This window comes from Lycium ferocissimum, chromosome 10, assembly GCF_029784015.1.
Source record: "Lycium ferocissimum isolate CSIRO_LF1 chromosome 10, AGI_CSIRO_Lferr_CH_V1, whole genome shotgun sequence".
Taxonomy (NCBI): domain Eukaryota; kingdom Viridiplantae; phylum Streptophyta; class Magnoliopsida; order Solanales; family Solanaceae; genus Lycium; species Lycium ferocissimum.
Genome location: NC_081351.1, coordinates 6418985 through 6431510, shown reverse-complemented (window position 1 = coordinate 6431510; position 12526 = coordinate 6418985). Strand labels below are relative to the sequence as shown.

Genomic DNA, 12526 nt, shown 5'->3' with positions numbered 1-12526 from the left:
TTACATTAAAGGTTTTTGAGTTGGAAATTTAGATTTGTTTTACTTAGTATTAGAACAGGCAAAAATTATACGTTCAAGTTTCAGCGCTATCCTCGTCAAAAAGAGTTGCCACATACTTGGCTCAAGGAAACGATACGTGCTTGCACATGAGGTGCGATATTATTGACGTCACATAAAAAAATATGTATTCCTTGTTTAATATTATATTTTAACCTTTCAGATAAGAAAGTGACACGCTTCAACATGCTATAAAAACCAGTCCCTCTCATATGTCGGGCCTCTAATTTTATGTTATCCATGTAGGCATGTGGGGGGAGAGGGTGTTAGAGTCCCACATTAGTTGAGGACCTGAGCTTTTCGCTTTATATGGTTTTGGAAAAAATTCACCTTATGAGCTAATTTTTAGAGTTTGAATTAAGTGCAAGGTCTATTTTTGGTTCATTCGGACAAATGCCCTATTTCAAGGTGGTCTTTAATTTTTGTCCCTCGAATCTATGGTCTTTAATTGTTGCCCTCCAGCAATTTCAGTAAAAATAAGAGGATGAAAGTGCCCCCTAACTCCGATATGTTACGAGTATAGTTATGTTGTAAATGATATTAAGAATATGGGAGGAACGTTATAGGTGGATGAATGTAATGTAGTATTATGACCATGGTTATAGATGCCCTTGAAATGGAAGTAGGAGAATTGAACAATGTATGGTTGATAAGATTGTTGAGTATGACATTATGAATATTGTTATTGATGTTTGGGAGTTGTTACATTATATGGAGAAAGTTGTAGAAACAAAGGAAATGCTGCCCAATTTTCGTTAGCTTTAGCCTAAGCTTAAGTATGCTTCCGAATATCTAATCGTAGCACGAATTCCTTTGAATGTAGAGCGACGAACGTGGAAGGAAGCGTATAGTCGACAAGTTAGAAAGACGAAAAGGTATGTAAGGCTAGTCCCTTCTTTTCTAAGGCATGATTCTTATGACATGACTATCCTTATTCTCCATGACCTTCTTACATTTCGGAAAATACGAGTGAAAGTTTATAAAGATTCTAAGGCTTATGCTATGTTACGAATATGATAATGATGATGATGAGTTTAAGTCTAAAGATTCTAAAGCTCATGATATGATATTTCCACGAAGTTAATGATCCTTATATGGTTTCTTTGATGTTATTCATTATTGCTAGACCCACCTTATGATGCTAGTTCCTTCAAGGTGAGGTATGATGATTATGATTTCTCCATAATGGAATCGGGGGTTCTCGACCTTACGTCACCCCGATGGAGTTATAGTTTGTCTTAAGTTCTTATGCATGCTTTATGAGACGTATATGATGATGAGATTACACCGTGCCTATATGGCCGGACATGTCACCGCAAAGATGGGCTGCATACGATTCCACCGTGCCTAGATGGCCGGACATGTCACCGCAAAGGCGGGCTGCATACGATTCCACCGTGCCTAGATGGCCGGACATGTCACCGCTAATGCGGGCTGCTTATGATTACACCATGCCTAGAAGGCCGGACATGACACCACTAGTGGGCGGCGTGCGATGGTTACCCGGACGCGGGTTAACGATGATGGTATATGTGATATGTATGACATGTGTTTTCTTTTAAAGGCTAAGCAGGTTGTATCTCCACCCCATGCTCCATTATTTCTCTATTATGTCTGTATTATTCATGCTTTGCATACTCAGTACATATTTCATACTGACGTTATTTTCATTTTGGACGCTGTGTTCATGCCCACAGGTAGACAGGGAGACGGTGCAGATCCGTAGGAGCTTATCAGCGGATTCACATGAGCACTCCACTATTCCGGAGGTGCTACTTATGATTATTCTTTTGTGTATATGTTTGGGCACGACGGGGTCCTGTCCCGTCCTTATGTCTAGTACTCTAGTAGAGGCTCGTAGATACGTATGTGTGGGTAGTTGATGTCCCACGATGATCACATTGTACTTCTGTATATCATTTTTGCAGTCGTGAGGGCTTATATATATATGCATGTGATGCCTTCGAGATTATATGTGTTCAGGATAAGTACGATGATTGGCATAATGAGTGGTGCTCGATAGTCAACTCCGGGTACCCGTCATGGCCCCCTAGTCAGGTCGTGACAGAATGGAGACTTATCTTGAGGCTTTAGATCTTTGAGAGGCCGTGGAAGAGGATTATGATGTTCTTTCGCTGCCAAATAATCCCACCCTGGCCGCATCAAAAGCCAAAAAGAAAAGAAAATAAGAAAATCAAAGGCGAAAGCAACTTTGTTTGCTAGTGTGTCTGCAACAATTTTCACAGAGTTATGGCTCTCAAAACAGCAAAAGAAATTGGGATTATCTAAAGGAAGAATACACAGGAGAGGCATGAAGGTGTTGAATTTAATAAGGGAATTCGAATTGCAAAGATGAAGGAATCTGAGACAGTCAAAGAGTACTCAGACCGGCTTCTTGGCATTGTTAACAAGGTAAGGTTGCTTGGCACTAAGTTTAAAGATTCAAGAATCATTGAAAAAATTCTTGTTACGGTGCCTGAAAGACACGAAGTATCCATAACTACCTTGGAAAACACAAAAGATCTGTCCAATATTACTTTGGCAGAATTGCTAAATACATTGCAAGCACAAGAGCAAAGGAGGCTTATGAGGCAAGATGGTATGGCTGAAGGAGTCTTGATAGCCAACCACAAGACTTGAAGCAAGGGTGATAATTCAAAGAAAAATTACCCACCTTGCCAGCATTGTGGCAAAGGGTCATCCTCCATTTAAATGTTGGAAGAGGCCAGATGCACAGTGCAAGATCTGCAACAAACTTGGTCATGAAGCAGTGCGAATTGCCCTTCTTTTGGGGTGGTCTTTAAATTTTGCCCCTTATATTTGCTGCGAATTGCCCTTCTTTTGGGGTGGTCTTTAAATTTTGCCCCTTATATTTGAAATGTTTAAATTTTGCCCTTCGCTAACACCCATAGGTTCCAGGTTCGAACCCGCGCCGAAATTTTAAAAAAATTCGCAAGGCAATTTAAATTTCGCTATGCCGCCACAACAAGATACAATTGTTAAGGAATTACATTTTATAATACTCATGCAAAGACTTGGCATAAGTATGCGGTCCGCATAACTTTGATAATTCCTTCACAAAGTTATGCGGTGGGGGCATACTTTTAATGGGCAAACTTTTATGCCGGACCCGGCATAACTTTGTGAAGGAATTATCAAAGTTATGCCGGACCCCGCCTACTTATGCCAAGTACGCCCGTAGGCATAAGTATGCGGGGTCCGCATAACTTTGGTAATTCCTTCACAAAGTTATGCCGGCGGTGGGGGCATACTTTTAATGGGCAAACTTTTATTCGGATCCGCATAAACTTTTGAATGAATTATCAAAGTTATGGGACCGGCATCTTATGCCAAGTCCGCCCATAAGGCATAAGTATGCCGGTCCGGCATAACTTTGGTAATTCCTTCACAAGTGTATGCCGTTGGGGGCATAGCGAAATTTAAACTTGCCTTGCGAATTTTTTTTAAAATTTTGACTGCACGTGGGTTCGAACCTGGAACCTATGGGTTTATGCGAAGGGCAAAAATTAAAGATTTCAAATATGAGGGGCAAAATTTAAAGACCACCCCAAACGAAGGGCACTCCGCGCAAAAAAATGAAGCAGTGATTTGCAAAAACAAATCTCCAAAATATGAAGCAGATGCACAAGTCGCCAATGAAGAAGAAGAAGAAGACCACTTGTTTGTGGCAACATATTTTTCAACCAAGAAATCTGATTTTTTGGATGATTGACACTGGTTGTACAAACCACATGACATATGACAGAAATATTTTTAAAGAGTTTATGTCAACGAAAAATAAGAAAGTCAGAATCGGGAATGGTGACTATATTCCTGCAAAAGGAAAAGGGACTATTGCAATCAAAACAGTTCGTGCACAAAAATAATTTCGGATGTTCTTTACGTGTTCGATATTGATCAAAATCTGTTAAATGTTGGCCAGCTAGTGGAAAAAGAATTTAAATTGTTAGGCAATATAAGTACGGTCGAATCTTTGATGCCACTAAGCAGGAGATTTTACGATTTTAAATGAGGGGTAAAAACTCTCGTTTAATCCAACGGAAGATGAACACATGCCGTAAAAACCGCAAGACCAAAGATGAATTGGCGATTTGTTCACGAAGCCAATTAAGCCAAGTCTAGAGTTTGTAGTTCCAAAACCAAGGTGGAGTGTTAGAATATTTGCTTTTGGATCAGCAAAGTAACTTTGTTTCATCGCTTTTGAATAAACTTTGTTTTACTGTTAGTAATTAGTAAGTTAGAAATATATTTTGCAGCAATATTCTAGGTTAGGTTGGTTAGTTAAAGATATACTCTGCAGAGATATTTTAGGCTAGTTTATGATTATTTTTTTATTTTATTTTTTCCTATAAATGCAGAGCTAAACATAGCTAAATAATATAATTCCTTTGACCGCATTGCAAAAGATATTTTTCTCTCGCATTTTTCTCTGTTATTTCCTACGTTTCTTTGTTAAAAACCAACAATTTCACCAAAAGCTTCACGGCCAACCTTGAACATCCTGCCATTTGTTGCTTTTCGTCAGCAAACCAAGAGGTCACCCTGGAAAGATCGAAACCACATTCATAGGCCGACAATTTTTCTGGATAGGTCAAACTATTTGAAGAAAACAAGAAAAGGAAGACCGAGTGAGATCAAAGAAACTAGCAGACTGATCACTAAATAGATACAAATACCGGTAATTCTAAATCATGAATGCTTGGGAAAGAGCCGGAGAGTTTGGGATTGTCCAGAAGAGCATGGTGTCTCCAATTGTTGGAGTACTTCAGAGCAGCCAGATCCAGTTGTCGCTGAATTATCATTTTGCTCATCTGGAGAGACTTCAAAAGTTTGAAACTGTTCGGAAGAGCTTGGTGCTGCCAATTGATCAAATACCATGCAGGAGGTAGCCTCATTTATCACTTCATCAACTCGCCGATCAGCTGGAGGAAGCTGTATAATTTGGGGCTGTCCCCAAGAGCATGATTCTTCCCTTTGTTGGAAGCTTTGAGCTGCAGAAGAGCAAGGTGTTCCCAATTGTTGACAAGGAATTATTTGGAAAGTTTCATCACTGGGAGAGCATGAATCATTCATCACTTGACGAAAATCAAGACGTCTTCTCTTAACAGAAGCATCCTCCATTTTCAGGCCTTGATCATCATTAGATTCTCTAAACAGGTCAGCATCCCGAGATTCCACATCACGCTGGACTGCAATGGTTGATTGATCTATCTGTTGAATTTTATTCTCATACACCAAAAGGAGTCCCCATTTTGTTGCAATGTCCGGGTCTATAGATGCCTCAAAGAAGTAATAGTCATTAGGCTTCTTGCCTTTCTCACTATCAGAAGTATGCCATGGTGCTACAAAAGGTATGTAGCTAAAGCAAATGGCGTATTTACTACCATGAGAGCAAAATGTTTGGCGAGCAAAAATCAAACACTTTTTCTGGAATACATCGTGTTCTTGCCTGTTATATCTTTGCACTAACTTAGCAGTAACTTTAGTGCATCCAAACCTGCGACTTCCTCGTCGTGATTTAGCATCCGAAGGCTTTTGGTTCTGAACAATACCCAACGGCACACGGAAGCATATAACAAACCCTTTGAATTTGCTTTCGTACCAACATGGATCAAGTTGAATGGAGAATCTTTTCGTTTGTTCTTTTCGGTAATAAGTGAACCTGTTCCATCTTATATCTCCAGGGAAGAAAATGCTAAATGGCGGCCTTTTCTCACACTACAAAAAAGAAACATGTATCAGCTCCAATATCCCTTAAACATAATAAGATAACGTAGGAAATTCTTTTATTTGAACTCTTTGAAAGATCTCTACAATTCTCCTCTACTTCTCTACTACATGAAAATAGCTAGCAACAAACCTATTTAAAATAGTGCATACCCTAGTTTAGTTGGGACCGAGAAAAACAATTCGGATACCAAATCCTAAACAAACTTGGTTTCCTACAACTTTGAATTCTTCAATAGATAAGCAGAAAAATCACGAGAGAGAGAGAGAGTTATACCTGTGATGCCACACTAATTGAGCGGATGACAACGTGCAAGATATCAGTCAGTTCACCTCTGTTCTCAGTATGGCGTGTGAATGACACTGAATGCAACTCTGAATATTTGGTAAGGAAATCAGGGATACTTTTCAACACTAAAGGATCACATGCATATAACTCCTTTATGCATGGTGGAAGTTGGGGTAATGCAAGCTTCTCACAAAATGTTATATCTAGGTAATGAAAAAGCTGATTGGTGCTTTCACTGACACTAGTCAAATCCAAGTGAGCCAAAGAAGATAAGCCTCCAAGATCCTGAAAATGTTCTCCACTACATAGCCTGGAGTATTTATTAAGCTTTAACACTCTCAACGACGATACACCTGATGCAGGGGGTAACAGAAAAGTTGCACCTTGTCTGTATCCAGACCAACGAGAGAACGATAAAAAGTTTAGTTCACCAAGGTCTGCAACTGAAGGGGGTAACTGGGAAATTGCAGTACCAGATACTAATAGTTTCTTCAATAGTTTCAAGTCACCGATCTTTTCTGGCAAATCCACTAATCTTTTGCAGTTGTAGATCAGAAGAACTCTTAGATTCTTCAGACAACAAAAGCTGTTTGGAATGCTTACCAGATCTTTACAATGACTTAATCTTAGTTCTTTGAGGGAACGAAGATTTCCGATTGACCCCGGAAGCTCTACTATTGGAACATATTCTATAACAAATCCCTGTAAACCGTGCATCATGTCGGGTGGAGGCAATGTTGTTATTTTTGGAAGACAAGAAAGTTTGAGAGTCTCAAGGGATTCCATATGATCAAAACTTGGAAACTTCTCAAGGGTTTGACAATTAGTTAGCTCTAATGTCAATAAACGGTGCAACCCTTTGGTTTCTGGCAGTTCCTTCAATTTTGGAAGACAAGAGAGTTTGAGACTCTTAAGGAATTCCATCTTAATACAACTTGGAAGCTTCTCAAGGTTCGGACAATCTATTAGCTCCATTGAAGTGAGCTTCATGAGAACTCCAAAGGATGGGCTGACTTCTCTCAAACTCTTACATCCCTCAAGCTTTACTTTCTCTAAATTTGGCATCATTTCAAAGCTTGGAACTTCTTCCAAGTGCTCACAGTAGCTAAGGTACAAAGTTTTTAGTTTGTCCAAACCCTATTTAGAATGGGAAAAAAAAATAAGTATATGATAACATCAGCCAAATTTAAATGAAGATGACAGACATCTCGGGCAAAAGGGCAGCCCAGTGCAAAAAACATCCGACGTTAGCAAGGTCCAGTGAAGGGCCGCACCCCAAGGGGTGTGATGTAGACAGCCTATCCTAATGCAAGCATTAGTGGCTGCTTCCACGGCTCAAACCCTTGACCTATAGGTCACACAGAGACATATGACAGACACCTCATAAAGAACAATTTACCTTTGAAATTGACCAGAGCTTCCGAAGTGTAGTACTTTCAAGTATTTCAAGACGAAGAAGCTTTGAAGGTTCAAAACTCTGTGGCAATGAATTTAGAGGGCAACCTTCCCAATCAAGCCACCTTATGCTGCTAGGAAGATGAGGGATGGGGTCAACAGAGCAGAAATTTGTTGCTCTAACTACAAGCACCCTTAATCTTTTCATTCTCCCAAATGCTTCACTTATGTTGTAATATGATATATCCTGTTTTGGAGTGTAATTCCTTGGGATCCATAGGCCCTCCACAGCTTCTGCATCCTAAAAAGGAAACAAAAGAAAACCTTTAAAGAACACTAGTTTGTAAAATCATTTCCACAGCCAAAAGTTAGATTAATACTTGAAAAGTTCATGTCAACATGAGTTTGCAAAAGAAACATCTGACAACAAAAGAATGTGATTTCTAGTAGAAAGAATACTCAGATGTATGAGTTTGTGTCTGTGTATCAAAATGATTTAATTAAACATCATAAGGGAACCAAATCTGAAATACAAAACTATTGTACCCATTATGCACTTGTGAATAACAAAATTGATCTCATTCAGTGAACTAACCAAAAAAAAAAAAAATGATATGAAGTACTAAAAAGTGATATGATTGATGCAAGTGAGAAAACAAAAGTACAACACTATTATGTGGCAAAATAATTTAAGAAGAGAAACTCGGGAAATAACGCCAAAGTGCATGATGGCTTCAATACAGTTCATATGTATGAGATAGTGACATATCTTACCAGATTTCCAGTAAACAAATCCTCGATGTCCTCAGGAAGCCAAATTCTACTCATTGTTGTGTCACCTTGTCTCGCGATGTGCCAGGCCATTTCTTGTATCAAATCATGCATTTCGATTGTATCATATGGTGAGATAGATAAGAGAGACTTTTCAATTAAGACTCTTATTGTAGATCCGATATCACAACTCTCAAGCATTTCCTCTACATAACTCCTCAATTTTCCTCTATAAAAGCATCCAATATCTAGAAATAGTCTCTGATCAGAAGAACTCAGCCTTTCAAAACTTATCTTAAGCTTAGCAAGAACATGATCCGGGATATCCTTAAGTCTGTCCACTGTGCATCTCCAATCATTCTTGTCTAGTCCGTAGAGAGACGAACCTAGAACTTTCAGAGCTAAAGGGAGCAAACCGGAATTCTGTACAACTTGATTTAAAAGCTCCTCAAAATCCTTCTCAGGAATTCTTTGCTTAAAGGCATGTAGACAGAATAGCTCAATAGCCTCATTAGGAGTCATCAAGTTGACTGAATACACTTCATCCACCCCGTGATTATGTAACAGTTGTTTATCTGTTGTTGTAATCAAAATTCTACTGCCAGTACCAAACCAGACACGCCCTCCGACTAACATTTCTAATTGGTCTTTTTGATTTACATCATCAAGAATGATCAAAACCTTCATTGAGCGTAGCCTTTCCTTTATGATTTTCATGCCTTCATATACACTTGCTATAGTTAACCTTACCTTGAGGATTTTTGAGATGAGAACACCTTGCAGATATTGCAGTCCACGCGTCCTTTGCACTTCTGCAACATTATCAAGAAAACAAACACCTTCAAATTGTCCAGAATATTTGCCAAAAACAGCATTTGCAATTGTTGTCTTGCCAATGCCGCCCATACCCCAAATTCCAATAAAACGAACATCAGGTTTTTCCATCCTTAGTAATGAACTTACTTCACGCACTCGAGATTCCATTCCCACTAAATCATTTTCAATGGCTGGAGTAACTTGACATAATTTACTCAGTATGTCTTCAACAATATGCTGAATGCAATTAGATTCATACCTGTAAATGCAATGGCAAAAACAACATGAGACATCACAAACAGAGTGCAAAGTTGATATGTGTTATTATTTCTAGTCCTTCCAAGATCATTTCATGGCCTCCAAAAGGTTTATATTTCTAATCCTTTTGGAGACCATGAGAAATCAGAAAATAATGTGGAACTAATGTGTTCAATCATTTCTCATCTCTCTGTTCACATACTCTCTTTGGTTCTCTCCCTGTTAATGGTTGAATCCTTATTTTTCTCATGTAACCACTTTTTCATCATTTATAGATTTATCTTTTGAGAAACGACCACACTGTTCAGAAATTAGACTTCACATCTAACTTAACCCCAAAACCTATCTCATGACATGAGAATTGACCAGCATCATATGAGGAGACAATAACTCATATCCAAAACTAATGTCGGACTCCAACACCCCTCACACGTCCAGAATTAGACATTTGGACAACATAATAGGGGATGAATTTGACTCTAATTAATACCATGTTAAGAAAATGAATCTTAGGCCAAACTCAACTGCAAAACTAGTTCATGAAGTAAGGATTGTCCAAAACCATATAAGGAGACAACATCTCATACCCTCAGCATATGGTGGTACTCTTAAACACACAAAGCAGCATTTTTTTTCAACCATCTACCCTTTCTTTCTCTATTTTAAATTGCATAAGGATAGTATAACTACTGTAGTTTCTCTAAAGTCATATGATTTTAGTAATAGTAGTGATGTTCAGCAAAATCCTGAGGTCACTGTTTAATCGATGATGACTAAGCTTTTAAATTGCTTTCCCAGTAACTCGTTAATATGGCTGACTGAGAACACATGTCCAGTATACTGGCTAAACTACAGGAATATTTGTCCTGTAGTTTATGCAGAATGAGTTCCAAACTTGCCCTGACGACCTCGGAATCTAGCCAAATTTTGCCGATAAGTCCCAAATAGCTATCCCAGGCTACCAAAAGTTTTGCAACATGATTTGGACTTCAAAAATAAAAAAATGGTCGGGTTATCACAATATTTTTCTTCAGTGAGAATTTTGTTTTCGTCACATATATTCTACGCCTGACAACTATGATCCCCCTCACTTCACTACCCTAACTATTTGAATTAATTATAATGTGCTAAAAGGACTCGGAATTTAAAAAAAAAAATACAAAAGAGAGCCAATTGTACCCGTCGTAGGCATTTGGTAAATCATATCCTGCTATTTTGCCTGCTTCACGAAATGCATCCCTCCAGCATTGTACCTTCTCCACATCATCTTTCAAATTTTCCTCATGTTTGGCAAATGATTTAGCAAAACTTCCACTTTGCTTGCTTACTTCTGAAGGATCTACATCATAAAATATGGGCATCACTGTTAGTCCCAATTCTTTCTTGCATTCCATGATCTTTGCAAGTTCATCCAAACACCATGTGGATGATGCATAATTCTTGGAAAACACAACTATGGTAAATCTTGATTGTTCAATAGCTTTCACAAGTTCAGGTGAAATGGACTTTCCTCTCTCCAGCCTCACATCATCTTTGAATGTATGAATCCCTTTTTGTTTTAGAGCATAGTAAAGATGACCCACAAATGTTTTACGCGTATCTTCACCTCTAAAACTCAAGAAAACATCATTCTTCCAATTTTGAGAAGTAGAAGCCATTGTAGATGATTATGAAAATTGTGTTCTCGATTTGCAGTTGAAGACACTCTCTTTATTACTGTTCTTAAGTCTTTGGTTGACTTGTCACACGGTTTCACAAAGACCTACTGGCCACCCAATAATTCTATATTGAAGAAAGTCAAGTCTGCTCCTTTCTTTATGTAGGCCTATATTTTAGACGTTTTGTCACTTCTTGGTAAATTCCACCAAGGTACCTTGAAACAACATTGTTCCTTGGGAAGGTGTACAACATAAAATTCCAATAAAGTAAGTAATTTTTTAAAATTTATGATATAAAACAAATACTCCCTCCATTTCAATTTATGTGAACTCATTTGAATGGACACGATATTTAAAAAAGAGTAAAGACTTTTGAAATTTGTGGTTCAAAATAAGTCGAGTCCGGAACAAAAATGGCTTAAAAAAAAAATTTGAACCAAAATCCCCCAACAAAAAAAAAAAAATAACGTATTTTTTAGCAATTTTTGCGCTAAAGCAAAATAATACGGATAATTTTTCCAAAAAATAGGAGTTTTTTGTCCTACTTTCTTTGCGTTATCTTTTATAGCGGATTTTCTTGCGTTATCTATATAAATAAAAAAAATTATACTCTTCAACATAAACCGATCGGGTTAAATGATGGTCCCCTAAGTCGGTTTTAAAAAAAAAAGAAACCGCCATTAAGAGAAAAAAGAGATGGCCCCAAAAAACGTCACTTTGAATGAACTATTTTTCAAAGTTAGAGGGTAATATTCCCTTTTCCGTAAAACAAATACCCTCCATTTCAATTTATGTGAACTCGGCGAATGAGAACACGATATTTAAAAACAAAAAAGATTAAGGACTATGAATTTTGTTATTATTTTATTATATACATTATATTCTAAGCATGCTTAACAAATCTTTGCTATGTTTCAAAAAAAAAAAAAAAATTGTTCTTTTGAACCAAAATACTTTTGCCAACATTTTTTTATTTTTTTTTTTGGTTTAAAAAAAAATGTTTATGAATTGTTAATTTGTTAAATGTTTATGAAATGTTAATTTGTTATATGTTTATGAGTTGTTAATTTGTTAATTATTTATGAATTGTTAATGAATTATTATTTTGTTAAATATTAATTATGAATTTATTAGTTGTTAAATATTGTTTATGAATTGAAAGAAATTGATTGGTAATGAATTATTATGTTGGTAACACTTTGATTGGATGATTGTTATGTATTATTTTGACATTTTTCGCGTTCATATTGTATAGGACCAAATCAATGGTTACATAAAATAGGACCTTTACTCGTTACATAAAAATTAAAAAAAGTAACAATCAAAACAAATATTGTATTTAAATTAACAACATAAAAAAAAAAGTAACAACCGCCGTATAAGTTGTAAATGATTATGAATTGTTATCTATATAATTTTAAAAGCGTGAATATATATATGTTAAATAAAAAAAGATTATCTAAAAAAGAATAGTTAAAGTTCTTCGGTATTTCATAAATACATAAGTTAACGATAAAAATGTAAAGATTATCTA

At 37.0% G+C, this 12526-nt stretch overlaps 1 protein-coding gene across 1 annotated transcript; it reads right to left on the bottom strand.

The window, feature by feature from the left end:
- Positions 1 to 4619: 4619 nt before the first annotated feature.
- On the bottom strand, positions 4620 to 11124 carry LOC132035554 (disease resistance protein Roq1-like). Its single transcript, XM_059425856.1, has 5 exons — positions 10514 to 11124; positions 8264 to 9335; positions 7494 to 7790; positions 6083 to 7231; positions 4620 to 5796 (listed from the first exon to the last, which is right to left on the bottom strand). Exons 1-5 carry the CDS (start codon positions 10990 to 10992, stop codon positions 4768 to 4770), a joined length of 4026 nt encoding a protein of 1341 aa, XP_059281839.1. The 5' UTR covers positions 10993 to 11124; the 3' UTR covers positions 4620 to 4767.
- Positions 11125 to 12526: the final 1402 nt, after the last annotated feature.

What these genes read in the sequence shown, in the direction of transcription:
- LOC132035554 (XM_059425856.1), bottom strand. Translation starts at nt 10,992, where the DNA reads ATGGCTTCTACTTCTCAAAATTGGAAGAATGATGTTTTCTTGAGTTTT. An exon ending in TTACCAAATGCCTACGACGG is followed by an intron (nt 9,336 to 10,513) that starts GTACAATTGGCT and finishes TTGCATTTACAG; the next exon opens with GTATGAATCTAATTGCATTC. An exon ending in AGCTCTGGTCAATTTCAAAG is followed by an intron (nt 7,232 to 7,493) that starts GTAAATTGTTCT and finishes CATTCTAAATAG; the next exon opens with GGTTTGGACAAACTAAAAAC.